The 21827-nt window shown below is 44.2% G+C and overlaps 1 protein-coding gene across 13 annotated transcripts in view; it reads left to right on the forward strand.

Moving 5' to 3' along the window:
• Positions 1 to 21827, forward strand: part of adgrb2 (adhesion G protein-coupled receptor B2) — a 282713-nt gene that overhangs the window by 248155 nt on the left and 12731 nt on the right. For 10 of the 13 annotated variants that reach the window (XM_034294722.1, XM_034294723.1, XM_029122664.2 and 7 more), the window contains 5 exons: positions 695 to 867; positions 2483 to 3151; positions 5714 to 5749; positions 7647 to 7763; positions 21323 to 21376. In XM_034294722.1, the coding sequence (XP_034150613.1) occupies positions 695 to 867; positions 2483 to 3151; positions 5714 to 5749; positions 7647 to 7763; positions 21323 to 21376 (1049 nt within the window). Of the gene's footprint in view, positions 1 to 694; positions 868 to 2482; positions 3152 to 5713; positions 5750 to 7646; positions 7764 to 19758; positions 19811 to 21322; positions 21377 to 21827 lie in introns of all 13 variants that reach the window. The other 3 variants (XM_034294726.1, XM_034294727.1, XM_034294730.1) reach the window with 3 other exon arrangements.

Genomic DNA, 21827 nt, shown 5'->3' on the forward strand with positions numbered 1-21827 from the left:
TACAGTCTCAGCTTAGGAGACCAAATGCACCTTGCTGTTTGGTCTCCTCACACAGACACACACACACACACACAATAGAAACCAATCTGTTACCAGAGAAGGAATAATGAGTTCCCAAAGCGACCATGTGATGGAATGGACTTCGGCAGCAGGGGACTCCAGGTCCATTTGGTTTGGAGCCAATGGACACTCTCCCACAGCTAATCAAATATAGTCACACTGACGCTGTGATCATCCGCTCTGGGAGAATGGCTTACGGCCACATTGTCAGGGACAAATCTCACCTCAGCTGGGCTTGAACTCATACAGTGTGAACTAGTTCCTGTACTCTAAAGTAGTGGAGCGTGGTTTGTAGTTCATCGAGAGGGTGTTAGGCTTCTCCACCACTTGACCAGATGGAGTCTGAAGAGGCTTTTTTGTCATCTTGCCAGTAGCCAAATGCCAGGGGTTCTCTGCATATTTTATTAATACCACTGCATTTTGTCAAGTTTCTATTCATTAAATTCTATTTTACATACTTTTAGGAGGCTAACTTGTTTGTGATGCACTCTTGATTTCATCTGCTTTGCATTACTCTCGTTTTTATATCCATTCATCCTTCTCTCTATGCCAACGTCCTTTCTTCTCCCCATTCCCTCCATTCCTCTATCGCCTCCCTTTCTCTCCTCCCCTTGCCTCTCTCCTCCCTTTCCAGTCATATTTAAGGAGGTGAACACCTGTAACCCGGCAACCATCACTGGGACCCTCTCCCGTATCTCTCTTGATGAAGAGGATGACCCCAAGCTGGCAGCTCACCAGGACGGGGGAGTAGGGGTCAACTTCAGCTCCCTCCCCGGAAACATCCCCCCTCCTAACCTTCTTGTCCAGGTGAGGGCTCGCAGATGGACGAACGGATGGGTTGATGGATGAATGGATGAGTACTTTGGGTGGGTGGGTGGGTGGATGAAAGGAAAGATGGACTGGCAGCTTGATAAAGAGAAATGCACTTAATCCACAAGCTTTAGTTAGGCATTAATGGCTTTATGTCTATGTTCTATTGAGGCAAAAGCTTACAATGGACACTACTATTTACAATTGGCTAGCTAGCACATGAAGTCCTTATACAAATATGCTCCAGAATAAAAATATGCTAAATCATTAGTTAGAAAAAAAATAAAAGTACTCCAGAATTATTTGCACCCTAAGTAAACAAATGGTGTAAAAGATGGTGTTATTCATATGAATGTAACCTATAATTTACAAAATGTGTTCAAAGAAGCAAATCAAGATGACTTAATTTACTCAAAAACATGTATGCCACAATTCATTTACTGCACCCACAGAAAATCTCCCTGAACAAAATGTAATTGATGTATATTCTGATTAAGATTTTGATTCTTAAAGTTCTTAAAGTACCTTTTGCTTCTTAAAGTTCCTTTAAGGGTTCATCCTTGACATCCTGTTTCTCACTCTATAACCACTCATTTACTGCTCTAGTATTCGAAAGCAGCCTTGCTTTAGGCTATCGAAGAACTATCAATTAATAATCATTGGTACGTCAGTGGATGGAATCAATGAAGGATCGGCTAAAGCAACATGGTCTGACAAACTGAACTGCTGCTGCATGATAAATGAGGTCTAGATAGACAAAATAACAAGTATCCTTGTTTAGCTATGTAGTATCGCAATGTACAAATCAGTATCTAAATCGTAGAAATGCGATAAACATACAGTACTATTCCTTTGCCTTCAGTGTTTCCATACTTTACAGTGGTTCCCCAGTAGACCATTGATTTACATGTTTCCCTGACCCCAAGTGGCCTCGTAGTTTGATTTTAGCAATGTACTGTTCCAGTAGAGTAACCATCCAAAGTTTGTTTTGATAGTAAACATCAAAACCTAAATACCATCAACCACTAATTTAGTAATAGTAATATTTTTTGGAACTTTATTTTCTAGGTTATTTAAAACATTCTTTTACAGCAATGACATGGGAGCGGTTTGAGTTAGCTGTCTTGCTCAGGGACAGAACGCCAGATGTTCTCCCCCTGCTTGCTCTAGGATTTGTTCTGGCAACCGTTCCTGTACAGATCCTCTGAACACTAGGCTGCTTGTCACCTTAGTACTGTGTGTATGCTGTGCATGCTTTGTATGCTGTGTATGCTGTGCATGCTGTGCACTGATTCATTTAAACAATGTTAAAAAGAACCGGGCTTGGATTCTGAACCATTCGTGACAGAACATTTCCATTTTCGGGCAAGTGATTGTGACCTTTGGGTTACTAAACGTGTCTCTTCTGGTCATGTGTCTTTGCTAATGTGAGCTCCTGGTGCCCCGAGTCTGTTGGGAGATTATACTTTTTTTGTTTAAAATAAATGAGAAGGCCAGACCTTCTACCATGAATCCCTCATCTGTAATCTGTGTAGTGATACCAGTGGCTGTGCCTTCAATATCGGTAGCGATGGCTCCTTAATAACCTGCGTTTTCCCGTCCCGCTACGCAGGTGCCACCTCTGGGTGTTCTGAATGAGCTGAGTGACACCCCGGTGAAGAAGGAGGTGAACTTGGAGCAGCAGCGGCAGCAGGGCACAGCGCCCGTCTACCTGTGTACAGAGAGTGGGATCGGCTGGGCTCGACCGCCCCCTCCTCCCAACAGCCAGGACGGGCCTGGAGGGGAGGGAGACTATATGGTGTTACCCCGTAGGACGGTCAGTCTTAAACCCCCTCCGCCACCGGGGATGGGCCTTGGGTTGGGGGGTGAGGACAAGCCCCTGAACATCGCGGTGGATGACCCGCCCTTCCCCCCGCCCCCCTCCCCCATGACCCTCCACCCGGCCGAGAGCGAGGCCTACCCGGCCGACTTCATCTCCCCCGGCGACCACAACATGAACATTGCTATGAACATGAACCGCTCCTACGGGACACTCAAGCAGCTCCCCGCGCATGGTGGTCACGGTCCGCCGGGCCACGTGCACGCTCCGGGCGCCCACGTGCACACCCACGGGGGCCACGTGCACGGCTACGGACATTCGCTGCAGCTGAAGCCGGGCCAGAGGCCGTCGGTGAGGCAGATTCTGACAGGAGGGGGCGCCACGGTGGAGCGCACCCGGACCCTGCCCCGAAATCTGGGCAGCACCAACGCTAGCGCCAGCCACTCCGCTGGCTCCCTGGAGGTAAAGAGGGAGGGAGGGATGGAGAGTTAGATGTGTAGGGGGCTAAAGAATGTTTTCAACCTGAATAGTACCACCTCTCCGCCGGCTCCCTGGAGGAGAGAGGGGCGGGGAAAGTGTTTTCGACCTGGGTAGTATCAAAGCCAGCATCCTCCTCTCAGCTCCCAGGGACAAAAACAGAGAAAAAAGGAGTGATGTGGGGGGCGGGGGGTGTGGAAGGAGAAGGAGCGGCGGATAGGAATCTACAGTAGGACATACAGTATGCGCTTCACTGGTCAGGTGAGGGAGAAATCTCACGTTATTGGACAACGGTAATTGCTGAAACAAAATAAATGAGTGACAAAGTGGCGAGAGAGAGGGATAGAAAGAGGGAAGGGATGGATGAAAGGAAAAAAGAAAGGAGGGGAGAAAAACTGCGGCAAAGAGGGGAAAGTGGCATGAAGAATAAAGGGTAATGTCATTAACATGACCCTTCCTGTAGGGGTAAGGGGGAATACTGTGTACCGATGCATGAGAACAGAATGCTGTTCATACATTATTACCCATTACACACACTCACTGACACACACGCACGTGTCTATAATCACCCTCCAGGTCTACGGGGAGGCAGAACAGATGGGGTGAGAGGGACAGGAGGAAAAGGAGTATCCCTAGAGAGTTTGGGTCTTAATTACAAACACACACACACACACACACACTTCCCATATACACTCTCTCTCACATCTTACTCATTCATAACTACTAGGGCTGAATCCCATACACTGGTAAATCTCAGAGAAGCGTCTTGCGACATGATATTATCACATTCTTTTATTAATGGCTCTGTGGTAGAGGCTTTGTGTAGTTATTTATTTTTTGTCCCTCTGCCACCTGCAGATCTGCCAGTGTCAGTTATTCAGTTATTGCCTTGCATAAGGTGTGTACAGTGTCTGGGTGGTCCCTGTGCTTTAGTTGGGGGGGAACACAAGGAAGAACACCGACAGGTGACTCAACTTTTCTAGAAGAAATGATAGGGCGCTTAACTCTTTTCCGGCAGTATCTTCCCCCCATTGGGACGTAGCCATCGTGTATCAGATGATACTGTATTAATTCCATCCGGCTAAAACACTGCTTTTTACGGTATATATACTGTGTGCATTTTGAAAAGATGAAAAGGACCTACCGATAATGAGCTGCTTAAAATCAAACTCAAACATGAAGATGCTTAAGATTACAGAACTGGACTTGATTACCTTTGAGATTTTCGAGAGGGTTTAACGTTTTGATATTCATAAGAAGGCTTAATTTGCCCAGACATAATGCCGAAGCTAACACAAGTCCATTTTCATGAAGCCTTGGAAAACTCTGTGAGGACATTTGCCACTGAGGAGACGGGCAGTAAATGTGAAAGGGGGCTGATGATGGTTGTAGGACAAGGAGAGGAGGATGGCGGAGAAAAGACCATCGCAGAAATTCCCCCGTTCATCTTTTTCTGTGAAGTGCTGTGCCTTTGGTGGATGTTCCTTTGGTAAAAACACGCCGTATATTCTGCCATTGGGTAACGATGGTATGCTTGCGCCTGGAGGCTGTGTGTTTGGGATGATGGATGTTTATACTGGTGTGTGTGCTCTCACCCAAGTGCGTGCGTGCGTGCGTGTGTGTGTGTATTGTATGTGCACTATATGGGACTTGGGATCTCCACATGTCATAGGATGGCCTACTGGAAGGTAAGAGGATTCACATCGGAGGTAGTGAACAGTGTGTGATCAGTTTGAGAGAGTGCCGAATCCTCACTAACACACCCGAGTTCCATCCAAGTGGCACACTAGACACAACGTAGTACACACTACCTTTTCACCAGACCCCAAATGCCCCTCTCAGAGGTTTTCGAGTTCATTTAGTCTTTCCTTCCCTCTGTCTAAAACCTTGACTGCTTTAGGCTTTTTTTTTCTCCAGCAAGTCCAGCCTTTAAAAGCAGCACCAGGGCTTTCAGCTAACTGTCGGGCCAATCTCCTCAGTGGTGTAATGTATTTCAGAGAAAGCGGGTCAGGACTAGACACGGGCAGAGAGCTATGTTACTGTTAAATGGACTACATCTCTTAGTGGAGGTACAGCCTTCCACTAGGCAGAGTGGTGTGACGCAGGAAACGGCCGTTGAACGAAATAACATTACTGTCTGGATCAATTTGACTTCAACAGAATAAAGCCTGTTAGTCATGGTGAACTTTAATCTTTTTTAATGTATTTTATTTTTTTATATATATTATTTGACTGTACCCTTTAATCCAAAAGCGATTTACAGTGAACGTGTTTATTCCAAATATTTTGCCAGTGGGAATGAATCTGACATGGCTTCGCTTAACGTTCCAAAAACGTTGCCTTCGGAAAACAGCGTTTTCTTTACGCCTGCATTATGTGTGTGTGTGTGTGTTTCTGTGTGTGTGCGCGTGGCAACTCTAAGCTTCTGTCTTGTTATGCGAGTGTGCGTCCCTGAGTGCTTTTGTCTGTGCTGATGATCAGTGGAGGGGGAATGTTCAGACATTGATCATATGTTCTTTCCCCCCGCCACCCCCTCTCCTCCCTCAGAGGAAAAGAGTACGGTACTCTGAGCTGGACTTTGAGGTAAGATCCCGCCCCCTCCCCTCAGCCTATCTGCTTCTTTCTGCTTCATCCAGGTTCACGTGACGCATAGAGGAGACATTGCCAAACCCACTTCCCTTTGCGCCTGTCTCCCTTGCTTATGACTTGGTACACTGTAATCCATGCATAGTTTGGCCTGTTTCTACAACAAGGACTTAAGGCACCCCCCTTTCTATGTAGTGATATGGTTTCCACTCATTTGTCTTAATTGGAAATGTAAATATATTTATGTACACAGCATATTGGAAATGAACGTGCCGGCATACTAAAGAAGTCACACACGTTATCTTTTTTTCGTCATTGGAATCAGTCAGTAATTTCGATCTGAATGGAAAATGCACAGTGGGGTGCAGAAGTCCTAGCTGAAGAAAAAGATGGCACAGTAGAGCGCTTTGATTGGATGAATTAAAGTGATTGACCAGAATGTGATGGATTGATTCATGAATTAAAGTGACTGACGGTGAGTTCATTATGACAATTGGGTTGGGTGTGTGTTTTCGGGATAATGACATGTTTTTATGTTTGCGTGTCTGTCGGGGCGCGATAATTGCTACATGGAATGAAAAAGCCCTGGGAATATAGCAAATCTCCAGTCTCAACCCAACCCCACCCCCCGCCACCCAATTCAATGACTATTGGCTTCTCCTCTACCCTTCTGCTAACTTCGTATAGACTGGAGAGTTGCTTTCCACTGCGGAGGCCTGGTCCATTAATACTGTACGCTGCGGTATGTGTGTTGTTGCTCCACTAACAGGCTAGCGTTAAGCTACGTTATGATGACCTGCTGTAGGTTGCCTAAAAGCAACTATCGCCCGGACGATGTCAAAGGGCAACTGTCACCCAAAGCATATAACCCTTTATGTCTGGCATTGTGTGCAAAGCTGCATCACGTTTTTCCTCAAAATGGCTGACTTCCACTTGTAATTATCTAAGGCATAAACATTTGAGGTAGATCGAGGAGTCAAGCAACAAACAAATGAGTCATGGCAATAATGACGGAAGACAACTTGATGGGAACATGGATGGAGTGACTGTGAGATTTGTAGAGTGTCAGGGTCTTACCCTGCAGCTACAGTAATTTAACTTAATAAGTTAAGACTCTGAAAACTGACGGACAATGAGCACAGGCTGTGGTAATAGGTGGCAGCAGTCCCAGCCGACCTTGGCCGAAGTGTCTGAGTGTTGCCCTCTGGTCCCTGGGTTCCTATTCACCCTCAGAGTAGCCTTGTCTATTAGCCATTGCAGTACGGCTAAAGCACTAGCTATTAGCGCAGAGAGAGTTTCTGTGACACAGTCTTTTTCCTGTCAGCGACTTCCATTTTTAATAGAATGTAGTTGCAGTTATATACATAGGTCAGACGATTCTTTACCAGCTGAATGGTTACGATGTCTGGGAAGGTAAACTGATCCCAGATTGGTGCTTATAGGTAACTTATAGTTAACTAACTCGCGCTAAGATAATCACAGCATGCTTAGCTCACATCTATTCAGAGAAAACAAAGGGACGCATCATAGCAAAGGCAGCCTAAAATATAGACAGAGAGAAATTGAATTGTGAGACAGAGGTTAGATGAGACGGGCTCTGGACCAGCTGTTACATTTCACATTTAAGTCATTTATCAGATGCTGTTTCCCAGAGTCACTGAAAGAAGTTAGTGCCAAAGTTTTTCTACTTTTAATCTGGAAAAAAAAGACCCAAACATCCATCCATCTGTCTGTCTATCCCCCTCTTCCACGTTCTCCCATCGCCACGCCTGGCCTTGCTCTCACTGGCCTCGTCCCCCTGGTCAGCCCATCCTCACCCACCCCCCTTCCTATCCGTGCCAGCTTTTATTTTCTTATTCTGTTCATTTTTGTTGTACCTTCCTTTCCCTTCCAGAAAGTGATGCACACTCGCAAAAGACACTCTGAGCTATACCATGAGCTCAACCACTCTACCACCAAGTTCCACACCATAGACAGGTATAGCAGGGACCCCGCCATGTCCACCTTCAAGGTAAGAGCCTGACCTCATGGTCCGCGTGGGGGACAGGGAAAGCTGACCTCCTCCCCAATCTCTATAGCCAGCCATACCACTCCCTCCGCCCCACACTGGGCTCAGCTCATTACCACCCCTGCTGGATCACATGGGAAATGCGTCTCTTTTTAAGGGCTATTAGCGTTGTCACATCAATGTGAGTTATGTGGGTTTGTTGTTTAATGCTCTGGGATTTTGTGGTCATGTTTATATTTAGTGCCCCCCACCAGTCACCTTTTAGATATGGAGTATACCATGGGCTGACTCGAACTTGAGATCCATACTAGAATCTACAGATTTTGGCAGGAATATTTTTGTAGAAACCAATGCATGAGTCTGAATTAACTGCATGGACCTCAGTTTAACCCTGTTGAGAGCTTGCTCAAGCGCATGGTGTGATTATCACAGATTAAATAAGGATTATGTTAGCTTTGACCTGAATGTTGAAAATCTGAGTTTGACACAATGCAAACATAATTAATGTAGTATTGTTCTTCACACATAATGTACTTTGGTCTTTTACCCACAATAAAATATTGTCCTTAGCACACAGTGTAATCTGGTCCTCTACACACAATGTAGTCTGGTATTTTACACACAATGTCATCCGTTCCTTTACACACAATGTCATCTGGTCTTTAACACACAATGTAATCTGATCCTTTACACACAATATAATCTGGGTTTAAACCAAATAGATCCCTCTGCCCTAAACAATAATTACCAACTTACCAACAGTGCCCTAATATTTACCTCAAATGTAGATTACGATAAATTGAAGAACATGTTATTTGGGTTGTAGCCCTAATCTAACACAGAGTTAGAACCACTAGATTTATTATCTTAAAACCACTGGATCACACATCTGTTCTTGTGCATAACTCTTTGTTTTCAAATGCCCTCTAATAATGTCACTTAAAAATATTACAATCCTGTTTGTGACCCATTAACCATTGCTAACCTTGACTCCACCTTTTATTTTATTTCTTTAATTTGAAGTTGATTGTTTAAATGCTTTAACATTTTACCTACACTCTGTTTTATTGTGCTTGAGAGTGACTTAACTGCCTCATAAATATGTCATCATCTTTTTATTCCATGATAATGAGGATTAAGGGAATGTGTAATGTCACCTTTCATCCATGTGTGTCTGTGTGTGTGTGTGTGTGTGTGTGTGTGTGCGCGTGTGTGTGTGCGTTGTGTTTGTTCATCAATGTGTATGTGTGTGTGCGTTTGTGTTCGCAAGTGTGTGAGGGCTGTCTGCAAATCATGCGCCACTAGCACGCGCTAAGGAGTCCTTGCTCTGACCTTCAGAGAGCTTATGTCATCACGATTTGAAATCCATGCGCGCACACATACAGCTCACCTCCAGGATCTATGGTATGGTAAACCAGGCAGTGATGATTTATTCAGCCTTGATAGGCATACTTCCACTTGGAATCCATAGTTGGCTAGTTTACCACAGATCTTCACTGGAAACAGAAGAGCTTAGAGGTCTTACAGAAGCACAAACACACACACACACACCAAGACACAGGCACGGGCGCACATTAATGCAGACTAACACACAAAATGACACACTGACATACACGTTCCCTGACACCTCTCATATTCCCCAGGCCAGAACCGTAGCCTGTGCCTTCATTTTTCATTTCCTCTACATCTTGATCAAGCGTTCCAGGATTGCTGCCCAGCTCTCTCTCCCGTTATTAGGGGCAGCAAAATACTCAGCCAAACATATGTTTTCCCATGTACCAGTCACTTGTAATGATTCTGTGCTGTGCAGTTCAAAGCCAAGTGTGTCAAAACACTCTGACATATGATATGTTTGACATATTTATTAAAAAAATTACACATATATGCAGGTTTTTGTAAATATGCTGGTGTCAAATAGTTTTTAGATGCTCGGCACATGAACCGTGTACTGTGTGCAGTGTGGCCATTGGTCTTTGGCAATGCATCACAGATCAGCCAAACCACAGCTTGATGGGATGAGCATAAACTGATTCACGTCCCACAAGGCCATAATAACCACGGATCTGAGGGGTAATAAAAAAAAAGAGCTGACATACTAAAAGCAACGTAGGTTGGTCCATCAGGAAGCAGACATAGAAAACACACACAGGAACATTTGAAGATGTGAAGCAGTTAAGGTTTGAAGCCGCTATGACAGTCATGAAGCGCACACAGACTGTGCTCCCACACTGTCATGCTGGATCTGAGGTTGATTTAAAACGCAGAGGTGGATCTGTCTCACTCTGCTACAGCCATTTGAGGTGAACACAGTGAGAAGTGACAATGCCCTGATTATGGCGTTAACATCAGCCCTTTGCCTCGACCAGCTTGACTGCTTCCATACCTGTGACATTACCGTTCTAAACCAACCCAGACATTCTGAGGACGTATGGCAATTATGACGTCCTGTGTGGGTTGGAGTTAGTGCACATGTCTGTTTTTTTTTTGTCTTTGTGTGTATGAAATATATTGTGTGTGTGTGTGTGTGTGTGTGTGCGTGCGTGCGTGCGCGCATGTTTGCCTGTGTGTCTTTGAGCTTGTGCTTCTACATGACATGAATGAAGTTTATGAGTCCATAATTACAGCCGTGGTAATAACATAAATGTTTCATAATCACTGTAATATCTGCACGTGTTAGCCCTGTGACAGCTGGCGACTGCTTTCACCCCCTCAACCCGGATTCACTCACTAAGCTTACTCCAGACGTTAACTTGAGTGCTGTAATTTACAGGGATACATATAATTACATCACATTATCCTGTCATAAAAGGAACTAAGTGTGTGTGTGTGTCTGTGCTCTGCACTTGGGGATTCAAGTGTCTTAACCATATTAAAAAACAATGCTAAGTACATAACCAGAGTCCCAGTGAAAGTTGTGCGTGTGTTCAAACTTACTTCTCTCACACGATGGAGGCGGGCAGCGCTGTGAAAACAGAGTAACAGTTGAGGAGGGTGGACGCATCCTTCGCAATTCACACAGGAAATAAAGTTGTCAAACTAGGTAATGAGACAACTTGGTCTGAATAAAGACAATGTAAGTGGGTATATTGGAATCCTGCTGAAATGAGTTCCTTGTCAGAAACAGCTAAATAGAAGATTGATCAACACACCCCTTGTGTTACAGTTATTTTCCATAACTTACCGCAATAACACTGCATTGCTTGAAAACAGACTGTACCCTCAACCCCCAATTATCCCCTAACACCTATTCCCTGAACATTGTCCGACCCATCACTAACCACAGAGACTGGTGTTCAACCTCACAGGTGCCCCCCCCCCCACCGCCGAGGCAAACAGAGCCGTCGTTAGTGCGCAGGACGTCCCTGGTTTACAAAGAGAGTCAACGTAAGCATGCTAACCAACACAGAAACACCCAAACCCTTTAACCTCTTCCCATTCATTGACCACTTTGGCACAACCCATCTTCGGCGTTAGCCTTCACCACTGTGACGTGATCGTGTTTATGGTCCCAGAGGTATCGCCCCCTAGTGGTGTGGTGGTTTTTGGTTGAAATCATGTGTCGTGCCATATGAAATGTGTTGTCCTGTGTCCTAGTTACACCCCATTTCCCTTCTGACCAAGGTCCAAAGTGCACAGTGGGAGTGATGTGAAATTAAGGATGGTCTCTTAACCTCTCCTGCCAATAGTGTTTGTCTAAAATAGTTGGATAGCTGTAAGCAAGATGAGGGAAATGTTTCCTAGCCTATTGAAACTTATGGCTTAAATTAATATAAACATTCAGGATATATGAGAAGTGCAGGGATGGGAGCTAGGGGTTGATTTTGTTTATATCGGCCATGCTGGAAAGGCAGGTTGGTAGGTAATGTCATGTCATCCAATGCAGATGTTGTGTCCATTTCAGTGCCCCCAACTAAATAAGATCCAAACCCATTGAAACAAATGTCATACATTCATAGATAATGAGCTAATAAAATTATCGAACTAGTTTTTAATAACCCTGTAAACAGATTTCTCCAGTCCATTAACTATTATGGATAAAGTTAGGCACTGAAACAGACCTGACACCATGTGTTCTGTGATGACATGGACAACCTCATTGGTCAACGCTGAGAAAGCTAATGTGTGTGAGGGGATAATGAGTGCAGGCTTGTCAGAAACGGAGTGACAGTTTTGAAAAGTCAACGTCTGCCTATATGCTGGCCAGCAAGCAGATGAGTGGATACCAGACCAAAACAAAGTTATATGGCGTCCACAAACATGCTCAGACAAAATATACATACTATTCCGTTTCCCCGTTTTCCCACAATCTGATGAGAGCAGTTGTCCTTTTGCGAGCGCTCTTTATCAAACATCTACCCGCTCAGAAACAATCTGCCTCTTATGATCTCCTCATTTCCCTGGCCCAGCTTTTCCCTTCCCCTCTTTTTTCTTCATCTCAGCCTGACGCGTGCAACGCTAATCACTCAGGCAGACACAGTTCCTCTCTCTCGCCCTCACCCAGTCTGAATCTTGTGCGGTTAGCTTATGTGCACTAGCGCCGCGAGTTAGCGCTCGGCGTGTGCTACGGCTAGTGCCATCTGAACGGCAGTGAACCTCTAAGTGACGATGGAGACACTAGCCAGATAGCGTCTCGGCTCCCCGCAGCTGGACCCATAAGGCTGCAAATGGATGGAGTCCCATATTCAATCTATTCTTGGAAATAGGGAGACTACAAAGGTGCGGGCGTGATGGGCCCCTGGCTTGCTCAGGGTGGGGGAGTAGAAGGCGGAGAGGGGGGTGTGAGGGGTAGGCGGTCTGCTGAAATATGTATTAGCACTAGCATCCGCTTGGATCTTTGGTTGTGAATGGCCGCTCATCGTTTCAGTCTTAGCCCCCGTCTTCGTGATAAGGACTCCTCTCTGTCTGCCTCCATCTCTCAATCTGTTATCCTTGGTTCAAAAGGTGGACAAAGACATTAGCACGCAGTGCCCAGCCAAGCAGTGACAAATCCACTCTGGCTTTCTAATAAAGTACCGAGCTATGCGTCTGTGTGTCTTTGAGTGTGTGTGTGTGTGTGTGTGCACGTGTGTGTGTGTGCACTCGCGCACAGTCGTAAGCTATGACAGCCGAGCTGATGCATATTTCATCTCTCAAATGGGCTGTTTCTTCCTTTCCATCTGATTTGTTGAAGGAAATGAAGTCTCCTTTCTCTCTCTCTCTCTCTCTCTCTCTCTCTCTCTCGCTCTCTCAGCGGACAGTTGACGTTTCAGTGTTGTGTAGAACTCAGTGGGCTGGAGAGAAAAGAAGTAGCTATACTTCAGTGTGTTTTTATCCATAGTGATATGAAATGGAAACTGTGCGTCACTGCATCATGCAGGGGTTTCTATGCAGTGTTGTTGCTAGTGTGCATTTGTTTTACATTTCAGAATTAATGAATCATTTAAACAATCCACTGAGCAATTACTCAATCAATAGGTGTGGTAAAAAGGTCAGTGGAATTCAACCGAAACAATAGAAATGTCAGGAAGGAAAGAACCGTAAAATCCCTTTTGCCCTCTAGCCAAATGTGTCTACATTTAGGCTGTTCTTTGTGTGAGTATTTCACACTATGTTGAGATAAAAATCAATAAATATCCACTTTGTTTGATTACAATGACAGCGTCCTTCTGCTACCCCCCGCAGTCTGCTTTCCATTGACCCTTTTACCGTGTCTATTCATCAGCTGTAGGGCAGATCACGGTAGCATGTCGCAGACAGATGTATCCCCGTGCCACATAGAATTACAATACCAAAATGGACATGAATCTTTGTATAATTGCATCAAAGGTACATAAACCAAAGAACTTTAAGAGATGCTGACATATCCCGTTTGGTAATTTAATAGGCTCTCTATGTATCGCCCATGGGAAACTCTCTTGGATAATACCGCCACATGGTGAGTCGGAGAAAAGCCCACAGACAATTTGTGGTGATTGTCTTTTTCTTTTGGGTTCCAGTGTTTTTCCACAGTTGATTGACTGTAATGGAAGTGTTGGTATTAGTGTGAGGCTGCAAAGGGAAAGAATGCTAGTACTCACAAAGTTTTAAGGGTGACTCGGGTTAAGCTGAGGTGGCTTTTTCAATGACAGAGCTATTGTTAGTGAGTCATTGAGGGCAATTTGACTGCACTTCCAAACCCTTAGGTCCTTCACTCAATTTTCTGCCATTGAACTCAAGGGCGCCAATTTCAGCTCTAAAGTATATGCTCTATCTCAACCTCTATCTCTCTTATCTCTACCTCATCCTGTCATGCATCCTCACGGCCTGACATTTCTCTTGTGTCTTTCTTTTTCTTGTTTGTTTTCTTTGAAACTCAGCTGTCAGTTTTGGAATAGGCTCTGTGCACAAGCGTATGGACGAACTTCCGCTTCCGGCAAAAGAACGCTGGCTGAGCTGGAACGCTAGCGCGTCCCCATAGCAAGTGAATTGAAACGAACCTTCGTTCAGCCTCTTCTAATCTGAATTAAGCTTAAAATTCCATAGCCTCAAAAAAGCACCAAAACAGGTCTCCTCTTTTATTTTACTACTGTAACCTCATTTCACAACGAAACTGAAAAATAACAACTGGCATAGGAAGTAAACATCTGGTGCTATATGGTATTAATTGCGCTTAAACCTGCATTACGTGGAAGTATATAAAAAATTGCCTTTTCTGACTATTTCTAGTCTAGCGTTTGAAGTCATTGAATGGCGCAAGCCATATTTCATTAAAAAGAGGACATTCTCCTGATTGAAATGATGCCCCACTTGTACCTTGAAACTTAAATGAGTCACGTACATTATATTTCTTTTTTTTCCGTACAACAGCATCACTCATCTTGTTGTGAGTTTAGGTGTTTACTAATGCGGATGAGTATTAGTAAGTAAACCGGAAACTGCAATACCGACTTCTAGACAAGAGCGGAAGTTCGTCACTACGCTGGTGCACAGAGTCTATTGAGGCATTGAATAATGAATTTCAACCCTGTTTGCCAAAACAATGGGATGCTGTGTAAAATGTAAAGAAAATCAGAATGCAATGACGTGCAAATCATTGACATTTTATATTCAATAGAAAGTAGCTCAAAGACAACATATCAAATGTCAAAACTGAGAAATGTTATTGTTTCTTGAAAAATATATGCCCACTTTGAATTTGATGGCAGCAACAAGTTTAAAATAATCTGGAACAGTGGCGACAAAAGGCTGAAAAAGTTGTGTAATGCAAAAAAACTAAAAACATCTCACATCTCACAACTAATTAGGTCAATTGGCAATAGGTCAGTAACATGATTGGGTATACAAAGAGCATTCCAGAGAGGATGTGTCTTTCAGAAGTAAAGATGGGGAGGGGTCCAGGCAAATAGACTGCACAGGCAAATAGTGCAACAATTTAAGAATACTGTTTGTCAATGTAAAATTGCAAAGAGTTTGGGGATCTCATCATCTATGGTACATAATATCATTTAAAGGTTAAGAGAATCTGGAGAAATCTCTGTACCCAAGGATGGCCGTGATCTTTGGGCCCTCAGGCTGCACTGCATTCAAAACAGACATGATTCTGTAGTGGACATTACTGCATGGGCTCAGGAACACATTGTCTGTGAACAAAGTATGTTGCTGCATCTACAAATGCAAGTAGAAAATACAAACCCGATTCCAAAAAAGTTGGGACACTGTACAAATTGTGAGTAAAAAAGGAATGGAATAATTTACAAATCTCATAAACTTATATTTAATTCACAGTAGAATATAAACTCACCTAAAGGATTGTTAGGAACACCATACTAATACTGTGTTTGACCCCCTTTCGCCTTCAGAACTGCCTTAATTCTACGTGGCATTGATTCAACAAGGTGCTGAAAGCATTCTTTAGAAATATTGGCCCATATTGATAGGATAGCATCTTGCATTTGATGGAGACTTGTGGGATGTACATCCAGGGCACGAAGCTCCCGTTCCACCACATCCCAAAGATGCTCTATGGGTTGAGATCTGGTGACTGTGGGGGCCATTTCAGTACAGTGAACTCATTGTCATGTTCAAGAAATCAATTTGAAATGATTCGAGCTTTGTGACATGGTGCATTATCCTGCTGGAAGTAGCCATCAGAGGATGGGTACATGGTGGTCATAAAGGATGGACATGGTCAGAAACAATGCTCAGGTAGGCCGTGTCATTTAAACGATGCCCAATTGGCACTAAGGGGCCTAAACTGTGCCAACAAAACATCCCCTACACCATTACACCACCACCACCAGCCTGCACAGTGGTAACAAGGCATGATGGATCCATGTTCTCATTCTGTTTACGACATATTCTGACTCTACCATCTGAATGTCTCAACAGAAATCGAGACTCATCAGACCAGGCAACATACTTCGAGTCTTCAACTGTCCAATTTTGAATATCCCAGTAACTGAGCAGATTGTGAAATACTCAGACCGGCCCGTCTGTCACCAACAACCATGCCACGCTCAAAATTGCTTAAATCACCTTTCTTTCCCATTCTGACATTAAGTTTGGAGTTCAGGAGATTGTCTTGATCAGGACCACACCCCTAAATGCATTGAAGCAACTGCCATGTGATTGGTTGATTAGATAATTGCATTAATGAGAAATTGAACAGGTGTTCCTAATAACCCTTTAGGTGAGTGTAGATAACATATTGAATGTTGAAAGTGAGACATTTTGTAATGTCATGCCAAATATTGGCTCATTTTGGATTTCATGAGAGCTACACATTCCAAAAAAGTTGGGACAGGTAGCAATAAGAGGTCGGAAAAGTTAAATGTACAGATAAGGAACAGCTGGAGGACCAGTTTGCAACTTATTATGTCAATTGGCAACATGATTGGGTATAAAAAGAGCCTCTCAGAGTGGCAGTGTCTCTCAGAAGTCAAGATGGGCAGAGGATCACCAATTCCCCCAATGCTCCGGCGAAAAATAGTGGAGCAATATCAGAAAGGAGTTTCTCAGAGAAAAATTGCAAAAAGTTTGAAGTTATCATCATCTACAGTGCATAATATCATCCAACAATCTCTGTGCATAAGGGTCAAGGCCGGAAAACCATACTGGATACCCGTGGTATTCGGCCCTCAGATGGCACTGCATCACATACAGGAATGATACTGCAATGGAAATCACATCATGGGTTCAGGAGTACTTCCAGAGAACATTGTCGGTGAACATAATCCACCGTGCCATTCGCCGTTGCCGGCCAAAACTCTATAGGTCAAAAAAGAAGCCGTATCTAAACAGGATCCAGAAGCGCAGGCGTTTTCTCTGGGCCAAGGATCATTTAAAATGGACTGTGGCAAAGTGGAAAAGTGTTCTGTGGTCAGACGAATCAAACTTTGAAGTTCATTTTCGAAAACTGGGACGCCATGTCATCCGGACTAAAGAGTACAAGGACAACCCAAGTTGTTATCAGTGCTCAGTTCAGAAGCCTGCATCTCTGATGGTATGGGGTTGCATGAGTGCGTGTGGCATGGGCAGCCTACACATCTGGAAAGGCACCATCAATGCTGACCGTTATATCCAAGTTCTAGGACAACATATGCTCCCATCCAGACGTCGTCTCTTTCAGGGAAGACCTTGCATTTTCCAACATGACAATGCCAGACCACATACTGCATCAATTACAATGTCATGGCTGCATAGAGGAAGGATCCAGGTACTGAAATGGCCAGCCTGCAGTCCAGATCTTTCACCCATAGAAAACATTTGGCGCATCATAAAGAGGAAGGTGTGACAAAGAAGACCTAAGACAGTTGAGCAACTAGAAGCCTGTATTGGATAAGAATGGGACAACATTCCTATTCATAAACTTGAGCAACTTGTCTTCTCAGTCCCCAGACGTTTGCAGCCTGTTATAAAAAGAAGAGGGGATGCCTCACAGTGGTAAACATGGCCTTGTCCCAACTTTTTTGAGATGTGTTGATGCCATGAAATTTAAAATCAACTTATTTTTCTCATTGCATTCTGTTTTTATTCACAATTGTGCAGTGTCCCAACTTTTTTGGAATCGGGTTTGTACCATGCGAAGAAGAAACCAGATATTAAAAAAAAACAGAAACACTGCCACCTTCTCTGGGCCCAAACTCATTGAAGATGGACTGAGGCAAACTGGATAGCTGAAATTTGAAATTCATTTTTGGAATTATGGACATCGTGTCCTCCAGCCTAAAGAGGAGAGGGACCATCTGGCTTGTTATCAGCCCACCGTAAAAAGCCAGCATCCGTGATGGTATGGGGGTGCATTAGTGCACATGGCATGGGTGACTTGCACACTTGTGAATTAATGCTGGACAATATATACAGGTTTTGAAGCAACATATGCTGCCATCCAGACTGTCTTTTTCATGGAAAGCCTTGCTTATTTCAGCAAGACTAAACCACTTTCTGCACCTATTACAACAGCATGGCTCCATAGTAAAAGAGACCAGGTGCTAAACTGGCCTGTTTGCTGTCCAGACCTGTCACCCGCTGAAAACATTTGGCGCGTTATGAAATGAAAAATATGACAAAGGAGACCCTGAACTGTTGAGCAGCTGCAATCCTGTATCAAGCAAGAATGGGAAAACATTTCACTTTCAAAACTACAGCAGTGGGTCTCATCAGTTCCCAAATGCTTGCAGACTATTGTTAAAAGAAGAGGTGATGCAACCCAGTGGTGAACGTACACCTGTCCCAACCTTTGTGAATAATATTGCTGGCATCAAATTCAAAAAAAAAAACTATAACATTTCCCAATTTCAATATGTGATATGTTCTCTTTGTTCATTTAAATATGGGGATAAATGATTTGCAAATCATTGCATTATGTTTATATTTTTTGGAAACACGGTTGTACGAGTTTAAAACATTTCCATACCCTCCTAACTCTGTGTCCATCTCATCATCCTCACAAATTGCCCATAAAAATACAAGGGCTGGTGCGGCGTAGCGTGGACTTCCTTTAATGTAGCTTTGCATGCTAGCTCTCATTGCTGTTATCAGTGGAGCCTAATGAGGAGACAACCCAGACAGAATGAAGCTAACGCTAACCCTGATGCGCATTAAGGAGCTCTATGCTAATGTGTCTCATTTTGTGTCCTTGAACCAATTAGGATGTCTATGAAAAAGGCCAGAGTCACTTTCCGGAGCTGTGTAGCATCTGGGCTGCAGCAGAGTACCGTGTGTGATTGCTCATTTGTTATTGTGTGGACTCATAATTGATTACGTTTATGCTGAATTCAGAACTTGCGTGCCTTTGAAGACCCCTATTACTGCCATATGTAAGTAGTTCATTATTTCCTCTGAACATTGGTTGTACTCCAGTGCAGTTTTTTCAATCAGTGACTACTTCTGAGTAAGTGTAGTACAGACCTGTGAAGAATAATAATGCTACAGTTATTTTGTAGTAATTTTAAGAATGCTCTCTAAAATGTTCATCTAACATCATGCTTTGTGTCAGAATGGGTAAGAGAGCTTAAGGTTTTATATGCCCACAGATCTGGAGGGATTTGCAATGTGATTTTTAAAAAAAAAGTAAGAAATATGCTATGGGACAAGGTTGAAACTGTGAAAGGAAGAAAGAGAAAGTGAGATTGTAACTTACTACATGATTGTATATTGTGAGCGACCACCTGAGACCCACTTACTTCTGTTTCGTTCAGAGAACCATTTTGCCTCATCAGAACCCAGGACAAGTTCATATCCTTTGTCATTTCCTGTTCCTCTGGTACCCACTCATCTCTGGCCCTGGTTTAGCCTTGCCTGCTGTCTCTTGTTCCTTTTCTTCATCTAATTATTTATGTTTTGTAATTCATGTACACTATGTGTTGGTTTATTTAATTACATTGTTATTTTGATGTCTGTAAATCCATAACTGACTGACTGGCTGTCTGTTATTGGATGGTAGGTTGTTAATTAATTGCCTCTTTTTGTTTTGTTTGTTTTGTGTGTTGTCTGGTTCGGTCTTCGTCATGCTTGGTGCTGCATGTTTTTTCTGTCTTAGTTTGACTGTAGCCAGGCTGCAAGCAGAACCATGGGCAGCAAACAGAGGAAAGGTAAAATGAAACCCGACACAGCGCGCCACCCACCCTCCCACCCCTGAAACCAACCGGCCTTACTGCCCTATAATCCATGACCCCATCAGGGCTGTAGTGTTGGGGGTCTGGCTGTGTCTTCTCTCTACTCCATACTAATTGATAGAGGTCATCGCTCAGCATCTCCAGTGTGTAGTGTGTGCGTAGAGCCTATGTAGTGTGTAGTGTGAGTAGAGCTGTGTCTTTTTTTTTCGTATCCGTGCACAATCCCCCTCCGTCTCCATTCCATCTGAACATATGTACGCTTGTGATGCTTGTACTGAGCACTCTTTGATCACTTCCCTTGTATCTTTTCTGGGGATGTCAGTTGGTGATGCTGTTAGTCGGTTTCTCACTTTGTTTTCCTCTCCTCCTCTCTTGTTGCTCAGTCTAAGACCAGAGGGGTGGAGACAGGATGACAAAGACAGGGGAAGATTTCATAGGAGAAAGAGAAACAGACAGACAGATAGACAAAGGCGGGAAAAAGGGGGGGGGGGTAGGCATTCAGAGAGCATAGAGAGAAAATCGAGGTAGAGGAGAATGCTGCTAGAGAGGGATGAGGAAACATGACAGAGTTACACAAAAGTTAGAGTGCTAAAGACAGGGACACAGTTAAATGCCCAGTTAGAGAGCAAGAAGCAAGATGGAGCAAGAGGGAGAGGAAAACATAGAGAAACACAGTAGGGAAATTATTAGGAAAGAATAGAGATCTAGGCAGAGGGGAGAAATGAAAGGATGGAGGGATTTAGGGGGGAAAAGAGTCTGAGAGAGAGAAAGGAAAGTTCAGTGTGTTAAAGGCCTGAGGTGGAATGCCGAAAATCAGCATCTCCAAGCATTCCAGCACTTTTCCGCTTCTCCGTCGCCAGATTGGAGGTCTGGATGTATGGAGGGTTGCCAGATTAAAGCCCACTACGGACATGATGGGGTTAGCAGGAGTTCCCCGTAGGCACAGGCGATCTTACCCACCTCAAATCATGAGCTTAACCTATAGGGAGGAAACGTTGCAGAGGCACTGGATCACTGTCCAGGGGCAACTTCCTTCCTGTCTGAAGCCGAGCAGGAGGAGAGGGGTTTCAGTTATCCCCCTTCTCTCAGCCAGGGCATCCATCTCCTCCCTTTGGCCACTTTGTTTCTTTCTCTTTTCATTGCTATTGATCAAAACTGTCCTAACCTTCTACGTCTTTTGTCATTAGATGAGCGTAGGAATGGCCGTTTCCTCAGCGTGTGGTATTTCACTGTGCAGCGTGTGTGTTGGGGGGGCGGGTGTCTTTTCCTATGATGTACACCGAGAGAGCAGGCAAAGCGTGTGACCAGGAGAGCGAGGAAAAGGGGGGAATAGGTTAAGCGGAGAGCACCACACACCGCTTGCTTGCCCACAGAGGTAGAAGGACACTGTTGTTGTTTCAGGGCAGAGCTGTCAGTGACTGTGATTCCACTCTTCTTTCTCTCTCCTCCTTCCTCCTGTCTTTTTCCCTCTCCATCTTATCGCAACAGAGGGAAAAGCGATGGAGCATTTCGTCTGCCGGAGGTGAAAAGAACTCTTCAAGTGTAAGTAGAGGAGAACTGACAGGCAGCCAGAAAGGAGAGAGAGATAGATTGGTAGATGCAGAGACGTAGAGGAGAGGGAAGGAGAGAGAGGTGGACAGAGGCAGGCAGACATGGAGGAAGAGGGGAACATAGGCTAGGCACGAACAAAGCAGCACAATTGCGTTAGCGTGGTCTCCCAGGGATGAATCTAGGCTTGACTGCAGCATTACCCACATTTCTGCATTACAAAATGTTCCTTCGCTGGAGTTTAGCATGCAAATTGCCTCCCAGATTATGCTTTTTGTATTCATTTTGCCAACTGTCAGCTCGAGACGACATAGAGTGAATTATAATCAGACTATTATCGCCTCCTGGTGGTCAGTGCTGTCACATCAGGCTATGTGTGGACCACTGGAAAAAAACACAAATTGTGTGTGGTTTTGTGGTTGTGTGTGTGGTGGGGTGCAGGGTG

Source organism: Esox lucius, chromosome 10 (genome assembly GCF_011004845.1).
Source record: "Esox lucius isolate fEsoLuc1 chromosome 10, fEsoLuc1.pri, whole genome shotgun sequence".
Taxonomy (NCBI): domain Eukaryota; kingdom Metazoa; phylum Chordata; class Actinopteri; order Esociformes; family Esocidae; genus Esox; species Esox lucius.